Source organism: Odocoileus virginianus, chromosome 17 (genome assembly GCF_023699985.2).
Source record: "Odocoileus virginianus isolate 20LAN1187 ecotype Illinois chromosome 17, Ovbor_1.2, whole genome shotgun sequence".
NCBI classification, from domain to species: Eukaryota; Metazoa; Chordata; class Mammalia; order Artiodactyla; family Cervidae; genus Odocoileus; species Odocoileus virginianus.
In genome coordinates, this window is record NC_069690.1 from 35217839 (window position 1) to 35236919 (window position 19081).

The 19081-nt window shown below is 46.6% G+C and overlaps 1 protein-coding gene and 1 non-coding gene across 2 annotated transcripts; both read left to right on the forward strand.

The window, feature by feature from the left end:
• Positions 1 to 2278: 2278 nt before the first annotated feature.
• On the forward strand, positions 2279 to 10532 carry SLC35B1 (solute carrier family 35 member B1). The gene is made up of 9 exons (XM_020871253.2): positions 2279 to 2574; positions 3301 to 3404; positions 3980 to 4110; positions 4381 to 4411; positions 4997 to 5154; positions 6941 to 7067; positions 7836 to 7942; positions 8098 to 8251; positions 10288 to 10532. The coding sequence occupies exons 1-9, from the start codon at positions 2372 to 2374 to the stop codon at positions 10338 to 10340; spliced, it is 1068 nt and encodes a 355-aa protein (XP_020726912.1). The 5' UTR covers positions 2279 to 2371; the 3' UTR covers positions 10341 to 10532.
• On the forward strand, positions 5510 to 5644 carry LOC139039279 (small nucleolar RNA SNORA70). Its single transcript, XR_011492600.1, has one exon. It is a non-coding gene; the product is annotated as a small nucleolar RNA SNORA70 (small nucleolar RNA).
• Positions 10533 to 19081: the final 8549 nt, after the last annotated feature.

Sequence of the window (19081 nt, forward strand, 5' to 3'; positions counted from 1 at the left end):
TCCTGTGTTTAGAAGGTTTTTTGTTTTTTTTTTTTTTTTTTTTTGCAGATCTTGGTGTTAATAGACCAAATAAATAAGTATTCCCAGCAGCTAGAGTTTCTGTTAAATATTTTGGGGGTGAGGGAGCAGGATGGAGATTGAAGGTATCATTAATCACTTCATCCATGTTTTCAAGAGGCGCCTTCTAACACATAATGTTGGGAGGATGGGTCCAAAGTCTGTGTCCTCAGGACAGCAGGCTTGCCTTCTCTACCTGGACACATAAACAGTGCAGCCAGGGAAGGGATATCCTGAATGAAGAGTGCGGTGGATGGAGGGTGAAGGAGTTAGTGGGAGAAGTCATCCTTTCTTGGGTGATCTGGAAAAACACCCTAACGGAGAGTAGATTTTACCTGGGAAATGAGGGTGACCAAGGGGAAACAGTTTGGCAATTTACAAGACAAGGGAATGGCATTCAGATTGAATCTCTGGGCACAGTTTTAGGGAAGCTTTAGCTCCTTCTGAGTGTTCTTTTCACATGAGTGAGCACCCACAACACAGACGGTAGAAGAAACTGTTCTGGTCCTTTTGCAGGCTATCAGCTTTATAGTGCCCCACCTGTAAGAGCTTTGTGGGGGAAATGAGAATAACCAACCCACCATTCTGTTAGTGATTTGCAATTTACAAAGCATTTTCACAAAGACATTATCCCCATTGTATGGGTAAAAAGTTGACTACCTTAAGGGCAGTCATAATAACTACAATTGCATCTATCTCATAAAACCTCAAAACAAACCAGGCTATCCCAACTACCATGAATTAGCTAGGTAAGCAACAGATACACTGTAAAATGCTTTACTTAAAAGGTCATTGAAATATCATAAACCATCTGATGTGATAAATCCCAGTGTACTAATGAGGGAAAAACAAATGGGGGAGCTAGGATTGGGAACCAGATCATTTTATTCCAGTGCCCATTCTTCTAACCACAGTACTCTCCCAGTTGTTATATTTCCATTAATTTCAACTGAGGAAACTTGACTCAGAGGTCAAATGAATTGTTTTGAAGTCCCAGCTAGGAAAAAGGCAGAGCTGGGACTGGAACCCTAGCTCGGTGCCCTGGAATCATCAGCTAATTCAGTAGAGGAAGCCACTGGGTAAGAGAGCAAAAGTAATGGGGGTCCCCCTCCCCAATTAATACAAAGGAGACAGTTGGGGACAGACCCTACTTCTACTTCTTGCCCCTCCCCTGAAAGATGTTTGGCCTACCCCCAAAGTCTTAGTGAGTCAGGCCCAGAGGGATGGGTGTGGTGCTGCCCCGAGTTTCCTTCCTTTGCCTGAGGCCGTGCCAGAGAAGTAGGCTGCTGGAAGGGGAGAAGGAGCCTCTACCCAGAGAGCAGCCCAGAGTCCAGTGACTACCGTGGGGCTTGAGGCTGGTAGTGGCAAGCCCTGGGGTTAGTCTGGCTTTAGCTCCTGGTGTCATCAAGTGGGGGCCCAATAGGAGTTCATTAATGTAGGAGGGTTTGCTCCATTGTTGGTGAGACCCTGAAGAAAATCCACTTCAGCAAGCTTCCATTTCCATCTCCAGATGTGAGGAAATAAGATCAGAGTTGAGAACGAGTCATGACTAATAAATACCTTAAACTTGCACAGCACACTTTTAAAGTTTATAAAACACTTTCACCAAACTCAGTTCATTTGATCCTCAACAGTCAAGAGGTGACAAAGTGGCCATTACTAATTCCTATGGACTATATATAGAGATTAGGAAAATTGTAGCTCGGCATTTAGGTGACACGCACAGGTTACCCTGCCTTTAAGTGACCGAGCTGAGACAAGAGCCCTGCCACCCTTGGGAGCCTTGTAGTGTGCTCTAGGAGGAGGATGGCTCCCCAAAGACAGGCCTTGAACGCTCTTCTGATAAAGAGGGTAGAGTTGGGGACGCTGAGGATCCGCTAGGGGGCGCTAAGGTTACATTGACAGTTTCCGTGAGTTAGGACCCAGCAGAAGCCTGACAGCCGACCGGGGAAAAGGCCGGCGTACTCCTCCTTCCCACCCACCTGTCTGTCTTTGCACAGAGTAGCCAATTGATTACCTCCACATCCTCATACGTCATCATTCCACGTCCGCGTATCGCCTAGGCCATCCCGTCGCGCTCCGGGTCGCAGTTGTCCTCGGAGTTGCCTGATCGGAAAGTCTCGAGGGCGAGGCGTTGCCCTCCATTCAGCTGGCTCCCCTGGCCATCAGGGACGAGGCCAAGGCCCCAGGGTGGGTCTCCTTTCCTTGGAAGCGGGTTCTGGGTTTTAAGGAGTTTTCCCCTCGGTGGTCCTGAGCTGGCAGTTCCGGCGGTGGATGCTGGGGCCCTCCTCAGCGGCGGTCTCATGCAGCTCCTATGAGGCCCCTGTCGCCGGTCGGCGATGTCCGGCTGGACTTGTCACCGCCGCCGCTGCCGGCTGTGAGCGGGTCTCCGGTTGGGTCCTCCGGGCGTCTCATGGCCGCTAGCAGCTCCCTGGTGCCCGACCGGCTGCGTCTGCCGCTCTGCTTCCTCGGCGTCTTTGTCTGCTATTTCTACTATGGGATCCTGCAGGAAAAGATGTGAGCGGATCCCCAGGGTGGGAACGCAGACCCCCACCACCGCACCACCACCCCCGCCCGCCCGCTCAATCCTGCCTTGTCTCCCAGCCTTTGGTCAGGTTCAGGCTCGCGGTCCTCCCGTCCCTAGCCCCAGTGTTCCCTTTGGCCCCTTCTGCTCTCCCAGCATCCTGACCCCTTTGCTGCTAAACCTCCCAAGGGTTATACAAAACGCCAAAGTTGGCTCCTAGATTCTCGGCAGGTGGTTATTTTTCTTCCTTTAATTGATGTTTTTCCTGTTGGTTCTAAAGGACTGGGTTTTGCAGACTTAGGTTTCCTGTGCTGGGCTGTCCTTGGAACTCCTATATTCTTGCAGGTTGCTGATTACTTCGCCCTCGGCCCTGCTCCGGTGTACGTCGTTTCACCAAATTTTTCACGTTTCATTCAGCTCCATCCTGTACGGATATGTGTACACACACAATTTTTCACGTTTCCTTCAGCACCATCCTGTACGGATATGTGTGTACACACACACAGTTTCATTCGGTTCTCTGATTAGCAGCCTGGAGTATCTAATTTCTAGCTCCAATATAATTGGCTCCTGTTGTAAATGTGCCCGGTGATCCTTACCAAACTTTCCCTAAGTCTAGAGAAGCAAAACAATTTCAAAGCGTTCAGTGGCTCTGAATTACTAGAGGACCCTGAGGGAAGTATATTAATTCGTCTCTTTCTCGTCTATTTTATTCTTAGAACAAGAGGAAAGTATGGGGAGGGAGCCAAGCAGGAGACTTTCACTTTTGCCTTAACTTTGGTCTTCATCCAATGTGTGGTCAATGCTGTGTTTGCCAAGATCTGTGAGTACTTAGATAGTAATCTGTTGTGTGTCCCCTTCCCTGTGTATCCTAGGCATTAGGTCTAACTCTCAAGACTCTCAGCCCCTTTAGTGCTAACAACAGCCTCTCTATTAGACTTATAAAATTAGTGGCTTTGGAAAAAGGTGGACTTCTGTTTCCTTAAACTAAATAAATTTCTCAGTCAGAAATGTGCAGAGAATGGATCTGTATTCCGGATCCCCATGAGAATATTTAAAACTTTTTTCTTTGTCTTTTTAGTTTTCCTTTTTGTGTCAGTTCTCTTTGTTCCCTGGGGGCTAGCAGCAGGGCTGACTAGTCCCTTGATCTGAATGAACATCCACCCCCCTCACCCCCCACTGCTGCCCTGCATGAGGTCTTGTGTTAGGTTTAGATGGTATTGGAGAGTTGGAGAATCTTCAGAGATTTCCCAATCTAAGAAGACAGAAATAGTTCTGTCTAAGTACTTCTCATCTTATTTGACAGATAAATTCCTTTCATGTGGCTTTGACTTTTGCTCAGTGGTCCATCCTAGGCCCACCAACTTTCTCTTGGATGTTTCTTTTGTCTTTTCCTAGTGATCCAGTTTTTTGACACTACCAGAGTGGATCGCACTCGGAGCTGGCTCTATGCTGCGTGCTCTGTCTCCTATCTGGGTGCTATGGTCTCCAGCAACTCGGCGCTACAGTTTGTCAACTACCCAACTCAGGTGAAACCTCAGGGTGGGGTGAGGGTTGGCTCAGAAGTTCCAAAGGATGAAAGATTCTTCCCTCAGGTCTGTGACTTAAATAAAAGGAAATTAAGAGTGTGAAGAACCACAGATCTGACATTTAGTGATTGTGGGTGGGCCGTGATAGAGCCGTTTTCTGAGGTCTCTGGTGCAGGCCCCACGGTAACTTACGCATCTTATGTAGCACCTTGTTCAGTACCTAGCATGTCAAAGACACTCAGAAATTATTTTTGCTCAATTTAATTTCAGGTCCTTGGTAAATCCTGCAAGCCCATCCCAGGTAAGCAGAAGAAGATGGTCACTGTCGTCCATCCTCAGTCTTCCTGTAGTGAGCTTGATCCTCCTCTGCTAGGGCTCTGTTCCTCTGAGCTTTGTCATCTCACCATTGCTATCTGTAGGGACTTCCCTGCATCCCTTCCTCCTGCCCATCCTGTCATCTGGATCACTTCCTGTTGTGTTTGGAGTTCATTAGCTGGTAATCCTCACTGTGAGCTAGAAGCTGACCTCATCTGCTTCCCATGGTCAGTCGTTTTGGTGGCCTGCATTGTCATTAGATACCCTAAATCCCATTTGATCATCAGTTTCCTTATTCTAAATTTCTCACTCTTCCCTACTGCCCCACCTTTGCCAGGTTCCTTCCTGGAGCCTTTGTTCTCTACCTTTCTCTGCTTTATATTCTTCGTTCAGTCTTGTTGCACAGTCATCTCTACGGAGGTGCTAGTCTTGCACTCTCCTCTTTTTGTCCTCTGTCAGCTCTCCTTCTCAGACATTCCTTTTTCCCCAAGAGTCTTTGGCTCCTAGGGGATTATTGGTCTCAACAATCTATGTGGGTGCCTGAATTCTCCACCCTGTTTCTTCCCTGTAGTCATGCTCCTTGGAGTGACCCTCTTGAAGAAGAAGTACCCAATGGCCAAGTACCTGTGTGTGTTGCTAATTGTGGCTGGAGTGGCCCTTTTCATGTACAAACCCAAAAAAGTAGTCGGGATAGAAGAACACACAATTGGCTATGGAGAGCTGCTCCTGGTATGTAATCCTGTTGGGAAAGGAAGCCTTTTCCAGTAATCTTAACAGGAATATCTGCCCCCTGCACATACAGAAGGCCAGTTATATGTGTTGAGAGAGATAAGTGATGTTTCTTGCCCCCCGTTTCTGGTCTCTGTCTCTTGCTGCAGGGTCCTTGGCTCTGCTAAGGCTGTAGTGGGGAGCCTAGAATATTTCACAACAGTTCAGCTCTCCTTCTGGGGAAGAGATAACTCTGAGGCCCGTGTCTAAATGCTGATGTGAGGTCCCTGAGACCTGAGAGTAAAGAGGAAAGGAGTAGTATGTCTCTCACTGTGGCTTTCCAAGAAAGTTGGAAGTCAGAGTTAAAAATAATGCTATATAGCCAGTTAAGCCAACCATGTTCTTTTCCCCATGGGGGCCCAGTGTGCAATGGCTGCAAACAGCAGCCTCCTTGGTGGTGTATGCAGCCTGTTTCCTGTATAGATTGCCCTAAGGGACCTTGGAGATAACTCTGGCCAGTGGACATTCATGCCTGGCATGCGGTCCCCAATCTAGGCTCCAGACAGGTACGCGTGGTGCCTTTGGAAAGCCCACGGCACAGTGGCCAGGGTCCACTTTGGCCAAGTTAAAATGTCTATTCACACCAAGCTGCAGAACAAGGGGCATATGATTGAGGCCCTCCACAGGGCCAAGTTCAAGTTCCTGGTCACCAGAAGATCCACATCGCCAAGAAGTAGGGATCTACTAAGTTTCATGCAGATGAATTTGAAACTGTAGTGGCAGAAAAGCGGCTCATCCCAGATGGCTGTAGGGTCAAATAAATCCCTAATCATAGTCCTGTGGACAAATGGCGGGCCCTGCACCCATGAGGGTGCTGTCCCCTCCTTCCTCCTGCCCACCAATAAATCCTGCTTTCCTGTCAAAAATAATAATACTATAGTAGCTATTGCTTACTAGGTATTAGGTACTGTTCCAAGTGTTCTACATCAAAACTCGTTAATTTTTACAATAACTTTATAATTATACTTACATAGTATTAATCTCCATTTTACAGATGAAGAAAATGAGGCAAAGAAATTTAAATTGTTTGCTCATGGCCATACGGCTGTTAATTGGCAGAGTTAGTGGCTAACATGGGCTTCCCAGGTGGCGCTGGGGTAAAGAACCCTCCTGCCAATGCAGGTTAGACCTAACAGACACAGGTTCGATCCCTGGGTTGGAAAGATCCCCTGGAATAGGAAATGGCAACCCACTCCAGTATTCTTGCCTGGGAAATCCCATGGACAGAGGAGCCTGGTGGGCTACAGTCCATGGGGTCCCAAGGAGTCGGACATGACTGAACAAATTATGTCCAATATTTCCCTGGATTCTAATCCGGCAGTGTGACCACAGAATCCAGTCTCTGGAACACTGGACTCCCAAGCCAGGAGGCTAACATGCTGGGATTAGATTTCCTCTCCGCACCCTTAGTGAGAGAATGTGTGTGGCTCACCACAGCCTATTCTAGGCCCCTGCATGCCAGGCTTCACAGCATTGCGTTGAGAAGTGGTAGCCTTCCTGCCCTGCTCTGATCACATTACATCTGTGTGGCTCAGATCACCTGTCCTTCCAGGGCTGGGGGCAGGCGGGAGCTCACATGGTCTCTTGTCATCCTCTGCTTGTGGGCAAATGGCACTGTTTTGTTCTGAGGACTCTGTCTTAAGGCAGCGGCTTTCTGAGGGATCTCAGAAAAGTGAGAGGTCTGTGTCCTGAGTTAGGGAGGGCCCCAGGGGCCTTCTTACTGCAAGCTGTACTCTTTCTTTCCCAGCTCTTGTCTCTAACCCTGGATGGACTGACGGGTGTTTCCCAGGACCACATGCGAGCTCACTACCAAACAGGCTCCAACCACATGATGCTGAACATCAACCTTTGGTCGACATTGCTGCTGGGAGCTGGTAAGGAGTGGTTCTGCTGTTCTTTCTGTGTATCAGCAGAGGGCAGACTGCCTTCCTCCACTTAATCTCTAGCTCTGGTGCCAGCTGTGCTCTTTGCCCAGGCCAAAGGTCAGCCTCCGTTCCCAGATGCCTTATTGTCCAAGCCCTTGAGAAGCCTTCTTGGAGAAACTTTGACCAGGCAGCTCTGCTTGCTGCTTGTACTGGCACAATCAGGAATAGATCTGTGTGAGGTATCATGGGAAGATGCACAGTAGTAAAATGCAGGGGTGCCCTGGGAACTCACCCTCCTCTGAGGTAGATGCGACATTGCTGTGTGGTGAATACTGAAGATTGTTCAAAGATGAATGTGTTTGCTTTTAAATCAGTGCTTTCTAACTTTTTTTTTCAAGTCTGGGCACACACACGGAGTATTTTTCACACAACACACTAGGGTTAACAGAGGAGGCTGCTGATGACTGGAATCGACCAGTGCTTGGGGCTGCCTTGAGCTAGGGATGTGTGGATCAGTATCTTCACAGCATCTGAGGTTTGCTTCTTTCCATCACTTTGGCAGAAGTTAACTCATTAACTTCTAAGTATATCCTAGCAGAGTCTTTAGTTTCTCTAATCAGAAAAATAGGAGATACTTGATGGGACAATAAAAACTCACGCTCTACGTTTTCCCTTGCCCTCCCCTGCTTGAGAGCACTTACGCAGGCCTCTGCAGGTGTATGTGTGTGAGTATGGGCACACAGGATGCACCATTCATCTTGGGATGTTTCTTTCTAGGAATCCTGTTCACCGGGGAGCTCTGGGAGTTCTTAAGCTTTGCCGAAAGGTACCCTGCCGTCATCTATAACATCCTCCTCTTTGGCCTGACTAGTGCCCTGGGCCAGGTGAGTGCCTTGATGGGTGATGGCTTGGCTTCCCCAAGAGAGACTGGCCTGGCTGGGAGAAGAGGGTGGCAAGATCAGCTGTGATGTCCTGTTACAGACTTTTCTTGGTAGATACCCAGGAACCAGCCTGACTTTGCCTTTCTGTCTTTCTCTAGAGCTTCATCTTCATGACAGTTGTGTATTTTGGTCCTCTGACCTGCTCCATCATCACCACAACTCGAAAGTTCTTCACCATTTTGGCCTCTGTGATCCTCTTTGCCAACCCAATCAGCCCTATGCAGTGGGTGGGCACTGTGCTGGTGTTCTTGGGTAAGCTACAAGCTTGCAGCTCTAGGCCATACAAAGGAACTTTATTTTTTTTCCTTTAATACTTACTTGTATATTTGTGTAATGTGTTATTTCAGAGCAGACTTTTTTTTTTTTTTTTCATTTATTTTTATTAGTTGGAGGCTAATTACTTTACCTCATTGCAGTGGTTTTTGTCATACATTGAAATGAATTAGCCATGGATTTACATGTATTCCCCATCCTGGTCCCCCCTCCCACCTCCCTCTCCACCCCGATCCCTCTGGGTCTTCCCAGTGCACCAGGCCCAAGCACTTGTCTCATGCACCCAACCTGGGCTGGTGATCTGTTTCACCCTAGATAATATACATGTTTCGATGCTGTTCTCTTGAAACATCCCACCCTCGCCTTCTCCCAGAGTCCACAAGTCTGTTCTATACATCTGAGTCTCTTTTTCTGTTTTGCATATAGGGTTATCGTTACCATCTTTCTAAATTCCATATATATGTGTTAGTATACTGTAATGGTCTTTATCTTTCTGGCTTACTTCGCTCTGTATAATGGGCTCCAGTTTCATCCATCTCATTAGAACTGATTCAAATGAATTCTTTTTAATGGCTGAGTAATATTCCATGGTGTATATGTACCACAGCTTCCTCATCCATTCGTCTGCTGATGGGCATCTGGGTTGCTTCTGTGTCCTGGCTATTATAAACAGTGCTGCGATGAACATTGGGGTGCATGTGTCTCTTTCAGATCTGGTTTCCTCAGTGTGTATGCCCAGAAGTGGGATTGCTGGGTCATATGGCAGTTTTATTTCCAGCTTTTTAAGAAATCTCCACACTGTTTTCCATAGTGGCTGTACTAATTTGCATTCCCACCAACAGTGTAAGAGGGTTCCCTTTTCTCCACACCCTCTCCAGCATTTATTGCTTGTAGACTTTTGGATAGCAGCCATCCTGACTGGCGTATAATGGTACCTCATTGTGGTTTTGATTTGCATTTCTCTGATAATGAGTGATGTTGAGCATCTTTTCATGTGTTTGTTAGCCATCTGTATGTCTTCCTTGGAGAAATGTCTGTTGAGTTCTTTGGCCCATTTTTGGATTGGGTCATTTATTTTTCTGGAGTTGAGCTGGAGGAGTTGCTTGTATATTTTTGAGATTAATCCTTTGTCTGTTGCTTCATTTGCTATTATTTTCTCCCAATCTGAGGGCTGTCTTTTCACCTTGCTTATAGTTTCCTTTGTTGTGCAAAAGCTTTTAAGTTTCATTAGGTCCCATTTGTTTATTTTTGCTTTTATTTCTAAAATTCTGGGATGTGGGTCATAGAGGATCCTGCTGTGATTTATGTCGGAGAGTGTTTTGCCTATGTTCTCCTCTAGGAGTTTTATAGTTTCTGGTCTTACATTTAGATCTTTAATCCATTTTGAGTTTATTTTTGTGTATGGTGTTAGAAAGTGTTCTAGTTTCATTCTTTTACAGGTGGTAGAGCAGACTTTTTTAAAAAAGAAAAGGAAGCATTACCTGTAGTCCAGCCTTGCTAAGGAACATTTCATTTGAATGATTTCTTTCCAATGATTCTTTTTTCCCCAGACACTGAGCAGGGTAAAATTATTATACTTATTCCTTACTAATTGGCACTGCTGTGGGTGAGCTGAAAGAACTAGAAGTTTGACTCTTAAATTTCATTCAGTCTTGCTGGTTTTTTGTTTTTTTATTTTTGGCTGCACCATGGAGCACGCAGGATCTTAGTTTCCCCACCAGGGATTGAACCAGTGCCCCCTGTAGTGGAAGCAAGGAGTCTTAACCACTGGACTGCCAGGAAAATCCCTGCTGTATTTTATATACATGTGTAATTTATCAGTATCTTGGTGATTTTTTCGTTTAATACTAATCTCTTTTCTCTGAGGAGGTTTTATAAAACTAATGTTTGAAAATTATAGTTTTATTTAAAGCTCCAATTTTGGAGACCAAGGCACACCCCACTTCTCACCCCCAAATAATTTGTAGACTTCATTTCTCCCCATAAAGTTAAGACCATGTTCTCTCTTTCCATAGGTCTCGGTCTTGATGCCAAGTTTGGGAAGGGAGCCAAGAAGACATCCCACTAGAAAGAGAGAGACTACCTCCACTCCAAGAATATTTAAGTTATTTTCTCCAACAGTGACATCTCTTGGGAAAACGGACACAATAGAGATAAAGGACTAGGTTTCAGTCTGGGTATTTTTTGTTTTTGTTGTTGTTGTTGTTTTTTAAAGAAGCAAAATCACATATTCTAAAAAAAAGCATTTGGATTTTAACAAGAGAGAGTTGGCCATTTCTGTGCTTGATGACCAGGAGCACAGCCTCGCACAAAAAAAGAGAGAAAGAGAAGAGGCAGAGCTTGGTATTCATGACCCAAGCTGCTCCCACGTGGGTGTGGTTAACCTGGCTGGGGAGCCGGTTCCCCCAAGAACTGTTGCGCTTATGGCCTCTATTCCCGCAGGTGAAGGTCTAAATATGCTAGAACAGGTAGCTGTGAGAGCTAGAGAATGTAAAAAGCACTTTATCTCTTAAAGCTCTGGTGGGCAAATATTTCTTTAAAAACTGCAGATATAGTCTCTCCTCAAGAAACTTCTCTTGAGGTTGAGATAAAATGAGCCCAGGGCCTCAGAGTCTGCTGCATTCTGACATTTCCCTGTTTCCTCCCGTTCAAACAAAGCTCAACCGAAACAAGGGCAGAGACCCAGTGTGCATGTCGTGAACAGCTTTGGAAGGTCTGATTCCCTCCCTCTACCTCCGTGTCTGTTCTTGGTCCTCTCGGTCCCGGCCTGGGGACACTGGATTAATCTTCCCTTGTCCCCTTCAGCTGCTGAAGCCTCGCGGGCCTCTGCCATCCTGGCGGTGCCCTGGTATTCCCATGCCAGCTCCTGCCTGTTGAAAGGGATGCTGGCGGAAGGCACAGTGGCTGAGTCCTGGCATAGAGCTGCTGTTGAGTTTTCTGGGTGGCAGTGGGGGGAGAAGGCGGAGCATGGAGCAGAGCCACCTGCCCACTGCTGCCTTCAGAGTTGGAAATCGCTATCCTCCGTGGACCAAACTTTACACATGAAAGTGCATTTCCACCAGCTGCAACTTTCACTCCATCTGTTCAGCAGCCCCAGCCCCTTGGCTCTCCAGATGGGCGCCCAGCCTCCTTCCTGCTCCGCTGCCTTCCCACCCCCTGCACCCAGCCTTTCAAGCCTGGCTCACTTGCACTCGTCTCACTCTCTTGGGGCCCTGGGTGTCACTGCAGCTCTGCCCTGAAAGGGCCCCCTCTCATTTTGAACTCCTCCTTGAGAAGAGAGGTTTTAAATGCATCTGGCTGAACTTCCTTCTTTTCTCCACCCCTTTGTTTTTTCTGTGTTTCTCATCCTGAAATTTGCATCAATTAGCTCCTTATCTACTGGACTGATAGTTCTTCCAAACTCTCTTCTGTGGATTAGTTAGGCAGTGAGAGCATGTTACCAGGGCCAGGGTCCTATTTAGCAGTCCTTACCTGAGGCCTGGTGTTTTTTTGTTTTGGGTTTTTAAAAAATAATTATTTATTTATTTGGCTGTGCTAGATCTTAGCAGTGGCATACAGGATGTTTAGTTGCAGCATGCAGACTTTTAGTTGCAGCATGTGCGATCTAGTTCCCTGACCAGGATTCAAACCCAGGCCCTCTGCATTGGGAGCATGGAGTCTTAGCCATTGAACCATGAGGGAAGTCCCTGGGCCTGGTGTTTCAACAGGAGACATTTTCCCAGTTATCAGGCCAGTCCCCTCCACCTCTACCCCTGCCTTACCCAACCAGGGGTCTCAGGCAAACCTCATACTAGTCACGAAGAGCAAGAAGGATTTCCAGCAGCTCAGCATGGTTCTCACCTGATACTAGAGCGAGGTTGTCCTATCCTTGGTGAGCCAGGAGCCCAGTTCTGGTATATTCATTCAGTTCTTCTCCCATTCTAATCCTTCTGTGTGCCACATCCTGTGGACATGCTGGGAGTTCAAAGTTGACTAGGAGCAGTACTTACCCTCTAGGGCCTAACAGGGAGTCAGATAGATAAATCATTGCATCTCAGAAATGCAGAGCTAACAACGAAGAAAGCTGTCTGGGCAAGGTGAGGCTTGAGCTGGAGAGAGTGTGGGAAGATGAAAGAAGTGAAAAGGGAGCTTTGGCTCTATTGCCAAGTGGGAAATAGGGTTTTAAACTGCCTGGCATACTCTGGTTTCTCTTCAGATCGTATGAATCTTTTGCCTTTTAAACTGCCTGGCTTCTTCCCATGTTCCTGCTTCTTTTTGTCTTACAAACTTTTAATTTTATATAGTGGTATAGCCACTCAGCCACACATGTATCCAATTTCCCCCAAACCCCCCTCCCATCTGGGCTGTTAGCAAAATTCCATGAGCTGTACAATAACATTAGTAGGGTTCCATGTTCTGTACAATAGGTCCTTGTTTATCATTTTAATACCGCGCTGTGATAGGACCACAGCAAACTCCCTAACTCTCCTTTTCCCCCTTGTTCCTGCTTCTGATCAGTTCCAGGGAGAGCACAGGAGCAGGTGAGTGGCTCTGCAGTGTGGCATCATTTCAGCTCGACTGAAAGATATTTTAAAATGTTGTGTAAGCTGCCAGCTTGTTCAGGGTGGTGTACTCACCTACAGGATCACAGGAACTGAGAGTGCCAAGTCAGACTCTCATCAGTAACACTCTGCTAGGTTATTATGGTACTGATAAACGTGAAATACCAGGCAAGTTCCAACAAAAGTATTGTTGATCACTAACCCTGGGCGGCCTGATGCTTCAGGTTTCTAAACATCAAAGGACTTTCATCTGCAGTTAATTCTCAGCTCTGTGCAGAAGGGAGGGAGCCAGCACACACATTTTCCCAAGCACTCTTTTTCATATAGGGTGTATTATACTTCTATTTTGGTCCACCTATCAGGCTTGCCTCTTTAGCTGTTTGTACTCAGGCTCGTGGTAGAGTGGTTTTTCCATTTCTTGTACACCTTAGTCTAGGGTAAGGGGAGTGACGCAAATGTGATTTGGGGGTAAAAACCATAGGGAAAGCAATTCTGGAATTAATCATCATAAGGGAGAAAAATTGTAAGTTGTTTTTCAAATGACTTAAAGGGACAGTGTGGATAATCTCTAAAGTGGGTTCTTTAGCATTAGGTGATGTGTTTCCTCAGCCCTGTAAACCCTTATAAAGAGGACTAAGCAGGCATTTGCATCTTTTGGAAATGGAAAAGCAAGTTAGGGAAGGGGGCAAGTTGCATTGGGTCCCTGGGTGTGTCCCAGGGAGATTTAAGGAGAGCTCAAGTTTCCCCCAGTTATGGTTGCATCTTGGACCTGTGCCCTCAGAAGGGCAGAAGCCAACCTCCTCAGGAGACCCATTGCTTCTGCTGTCTGGTCCCACTTGACGGTGGAACAGTTTGCACATTTTATAAGTGGTGTTGGTCACTCTCCCCAGATGTCCTGGCAGAGAAATTGTCCTGGGTCTCTGCGGGATCATTCAGCCCTTCCCACTGAAAACACACCAGCTGTCTTTAGGAACAGCAATCTCATATTTATTGAGCTCCTCCTTTCCCAAAGCTCTTCAGTTCATGACATTTTATCCTTACAACACTCCTGGGGAGAGCTTAAGCCAGAAACAAGTCTCCCCATATCCAGGATAGAGAGCTCCAAATCCACTGAAGTGCATCAGCTGAGGGTCACATGACTCCATGGGAGGACAGGGCCCAAGTGAGCCTCCACTTAGCACATATCAGAGGTCAATGAGCTAAATCAGTGGTTCCCAGCTTTTTGGATTTCCTGATCCAATAGTATTTTCAAATAATTTGGGAGGGGGTGTTGCTAATAGGTATACTTGTTTTTTAATATTTTCAAGTAAGGACTTAAAAAAAAATTTTTTTAATGTCATATGGTTTACAGAAGGACACTTTTAAGTCCAGAAATTTTAGGAAGAGTATCCACCTCAGAATAAAGAATGCTTCCAGAAATAATAGTTGGAAATCATACCACTATATAGGTAATAAGGAAAATTGATTAATTTCAGTAAATGTTCAACATAAAACATCCTATGGCAATACATTGTAGGTGCATCATTATGACTGCTGGCCTGAAACACTCCGGTCTGTTTGGGGCTTGTATTCCATAATGCGGTCTATTGAAACTGAATGTCACAGAAGCATGCTGACAAAGATGGAAGCAACCTGCAATGAGGTTTTACATCATCTAGAACATTCTGAGAGAGTCTAAAAACAACGTCCTCCCGACCTGAGCCACTTCTGCCTTCCTTCTGCAGGGCCAGGAAGAGAGCAGGCCATGGGTGCCAGAAGGCTTTCCACAAGGGCTGTGGGAGGGAGACAGACTTGGCACCTCGGCTCCAAGGTCTGCTGCTCCCAGGATGTTGGGGCAATGGTTTCCATCACCCAGCTCAGGAAGCTTGGAATTGATTCTTGAAGAATTTTCCCCCTATTGGTGAGAGCTGAATTCCAACAGGCACAATCCTCAGACTGGGAACCACAGGGCTATGCCTGCCATGGCAAGAAAGCGAGAAAGAAGAGCAAAGAGAGTTTTGGAATGAGGAGTGGTTTCGTCCAGTGCCTTCCACCTGAGGAGCAAGTTCATAAGGGCTGGTGGTTTTCTGTCCAGGTATAGCTGACTCCCTGCTATTTCTGAAGAGAAGTGGAAGAGGGAAAGTGGTTCAAGACATTCTCCAAGAGGAGGGACAGAGTATTACTTCCTGCCCACTTGCCTGTTTTGTCATGGTGTGTGGGTGGCCAGAGCTAGTAGAAGCATCATGTTTCAGCTTAGGGTCTGACTAGACACCATTTCCTCCTACTTGCGACCCTGAAATTGCTGTATTCATACTGTAGCCCTAGAGAGAACGTGTCACTCTTTCAGGAAGGCTGAGAACTCTCTGAAATTTTAATGTAAATATGTGTGTGTAAGACAAGTGATCACACATATGTCAAGTGAGTAGGTTGATTTTGCTGTAAAAAGGGCCCATATCTCTCTCATATTCTCGTAGGTTTCCACTGTAATCATGCTCTCATGTAATGAAAACTGATTTCCCAACTAGTTGGGCACCACTGCAGAATATGAGAAAGCATCATCTCTAGCTCTGTTTAGATGGAGGGCTGGGATAAAGTTTGCAGAGAAACCCAAGAAGAGTAACATCCAGTTTCACATCTAGCTTTCTCTAAAGTGAAATGAAGTCGCTCAGTTGTGTCTGACTCTTTGTGACCCCATGGACTGTAGCCCACCAGGCTCCTCCATCCATGGAATTTTCCAGGCAAGACTATTGGAGTGGGTTGCCATTTCCTTCTCCACTAGCTTTCTCTAGGCCCCTCTAACACACTTTATCTAGAGTTGTGAGGTTTAGCAAATACAAATACAAGATGCTCAGCTAAATTTGAATTTCAGATAAACAGCACATGCCTTCTTAGTATAAGTAAGTCCCATGCAATATTTGAGACATATTTATACCAAACAATTGTGTCTTATTTATCTGAAATTCAGATTTAGCTGGTGTTCTGTGTCTATCTGGAAACACAGCCTGTGGCATTAGTCACTGTCACCTGTTCTCATGGGCCCCTCTTTCCCTAGAAAAGAAGATACTCTCAGATGCATCACCACTTGCAATTCTGTGCACAGGGCTTCTAGGTACTTTTGCTCAGAGCCGAACATTTTGTAATTTCCCTTTTGGCCAGGGGGGATGCAATCCCAGACTTAGTCAGCAGGGGACACCATTTTCTTAAAATAGATCCCCAGTGGCATTTCCAGGGACTCAGAAAGGGAACTGTTGAAGTTTCTATGGCTTCTGTCTTCCCTCTGGAGCTTCCCACTTCTCCCCACGTCACCACCCTGCCAGAGTTATCTTGTGAAACAAGACTCTGATCCTGTCACTTCACTCCTTAAATCACTTCCAAGATTCCATGATTAACTTCCTAATACACTGTAAAAAAAGCCCTTGGGGATCCCACTGGAGTCTTTTCCCTGCTTCATCTGCAGCCTCCACCCTACCTGATCCCACACTCTCACACTTCTCCACCCCACCCCCACCCCACCCCCATTCACCATGAACTGTTTGCAGCTTCCCACTACAGTATTCACTGTCATGCCTTTGTACTCACAGTTCCCTCTACTTGGAATTCGCTTTTCCACTTGATGCTTCTAGCGACTCCATTCATTCAACACATTTCACAAGTGTGCATTGAGACCGGTCCTGTACAAGGCACTCTGCTGTGGGCTGGAGGCACTTGGAGGAGGCAGCTGACTGGAGCCTTTCCCTTAAACATCTCATGATGGGGGCAGGGGAAAAACAACACACAAGCAACCAAATCAACAACGTACTCAGGCTTAGCTCGAGGGATAACTACTTTGGGTCCTCTGATTGGGCTTTTTGCCCAATCGTGTGGATGAACATGGATGAATGAAAAGAACAAGTTTAACTCAACAGGGAGGCGGATGAGGTGGGCAGATATGGTGGGTGGACATGTGGCCTATGCACTGAGAGTGCATCCCACCTTCAGGGGGCAGTGGCTTTTCACCTCCTCTGGATTGTAGCCAGATTGGTTATTTCAAAAAAAGATGGCAATATTGATTTTTATGTGAACTCTGACAGTTTTTAGAATTCTTTGTCTGCTAAACTAAACGTGCCTACAAGTCAGATTTGGCCTATGGCCACCAGTTTGCCACCTCCCTTATTGCAACACTATATCACCGTCTTACATCTGATTAGTACTTATATGAATTTTCTCCCGGAAGACTGTGTCCTTGTGTCTTTACCCCCAAACACATAGTAACTGACACAGGGTAGGTGCCAGTCAAACATCAATAAATGTCTATTGGAAATTCTGGGAGAAAGAAGGGAGGAAGGAGACAAACTAGGAATAAGTTTGTTGATGGAAATTCTTAGTTCCACTGCTTTAGGCATGGGACAGATGGAACAAGAAAACCTGAAACAATTTATTGCTGAGTGTGTGTGTGCTCACGAGTGTGAGTTCCCACATTAGCAGGTGTGATAGCTGGAAAATATGTCTAAGAACCATCAGCTCCTTTCTCAGTGAGCTCCCAAGCCATCTTTCCCCATTCTTGGTGGATGAGGGGGAGGAGAAGAATGCAGGGCTCAGGATGGACTCCTGGCTTCCTTCCAGGACCTGTAGTCACTGGCACGGAGATCAGAAAGAGCTTATAGAGGTTTTTGGCACAAACTGATACATCCTCGGGGGAAGGTGTCTGGCAGCTGCTGCCACCCACTGCCTGCCCGCTAGAGTGCCCACTGCATAGCAAGCAGTTGTGGGGGTCAAAGTAAAACACTTTCTCTTCTCACTTGTCCAAAGTGAGATCATCAAAATGACCTCTCATCCTACATTGGGGGATCAAAACTCCCAACTTAAAGAGAAGGGTGAGGATGGCTTCGACTCCCCATCACAGCCTCCAGAGACGGAGAGGAAGCTTGACCCCTGGAGCAGTCTGCTGATTCTGCTAATGGATTGCTCTCCTTTTTATCAAGAGAGGATGCTGCCTTGTGCCCACGCAAGGGAGCATTCTTGCTGCCCCAATGAATAAGGACATATCTTCAGAAAACAGAAATCTGAGGCTCAGAAAGTATATTTTGTCTGGCTTACAGGAGAAGTAACTAGATCAATCAGGAATCAGAACTTCCATCTTGGCCCTGAAATCTCTTCTGGGACCTAAAAAACAGTAGTTTTCTGAATCATGGAGGGTGGAGGGGCAGCCTGAAGTACATTGGAGTCACTCTTTACGCTGGATTATGGAAATTTTGCCCCATGTTTCTCTCTCTGGTGAGAAGTATCTTGAAAGCCAAAGATCCATCCAGCCTCCAGTGTGCCTTTTGCACCCTATCAGAGCTTGGCCAGCCAGAAGCTTTGAAGCAAGACCTTCCAGGAAGCAATTTCTCCCACAGGCAGTACTGACTCAGCCCAGACTCCAAGTTCTCAGGCTGGTCCCTGGCCCAGAATAGCCAGAAGGGGCAGAGGTGCACAGGGGGCTATGATCCTGGGTTGTGTGATGCTGCCTAGAAGGGGGAATGGGGGTGCAAGACTAAATTGCACCCTAAATTGAATCCTAACTTTGAACCCTAAATTGCTTAAGCTTTTGTTAAGGAAAAGGGGAGGGAGACTCAAATAGTGGCTTGAGTCCTCTGGGTTCCAGCATCCTTTGACAAAAACTATCCTCAATTCCCAGGGTAGGGATGATGGCAAATTTAATATCTTTACTCTGGAAGTGAGACCATTCCTTGTCTCATTTGTAATCTGCCTGGGGTCGGGGGTGGCTGACCATCTCTCTGGGGCCTCCATCTGACTCTCCAACATCCCCTTTCCCCAAAGGACCCCATTTGGATTAAAGGGAAACGTGTGCTCCCTCAGTTCTCTCCACTTTCTCTACAAGCTGCCTAGGATTCCTCCCACCTCTGCTGCTGCCTGCCACCCTCCTGCCACCTCCCCCTTCAGTCCTTCATGTCATTTTCCTCTCCCCATCTCCTTCCTTCTCTCTCTTTCTCACTCTCCCCCAGTTCTGACAGTGAATCTTTTCCCTGGCACAGACCCTCGGCTTGCTTGCCAGCCCTGCTGGGTTACTCGTCTCATTTCTGTAGCTTCTGTCCAATTAGCTCTCTGGCCAAGCTCATCGGGAGCCCTCTCCTCTGGCCATGCTGCCTCCTTCCTTCCTGCTGCTAGCAATGCTATCACCTGTGATTCATTTCCATTTGGGAATGGGGGTAGAAAGTTGGTTTGAATAACCTGGGATGTGTTTAGCAATCTATCCTTTGTTCTTCGTTGAGGGCCCCAACAGAGTTAAGAGAACTTTAAGGAAGAGAAC

Bases quoted from the DNA above. Each gene is read 5' to 3' on its own strand.
- SLC35B1 (XM_020871253.2), top strand. From the start codon at position 2,372: ATGAGGCCCCTGTCGCCGGTCGGCGATGTCCGGCTGGACTTGTCACCG. The intron at 7,943-8,097 runs GTGAGTGCCTTG...GTCTTTCTCTAG, and splicing joins TGACTAGTGCCCTGGGCCAG to AGCTTCATCTTCATGACAGT. The intron at 8,252-10,287 runs GTAAGCTACAAG...CTCTTTCCATAG, and splicing joins CACTGTGCTGGTGTTCTTGG to GTCTCGGTCTTGATGCCAAG.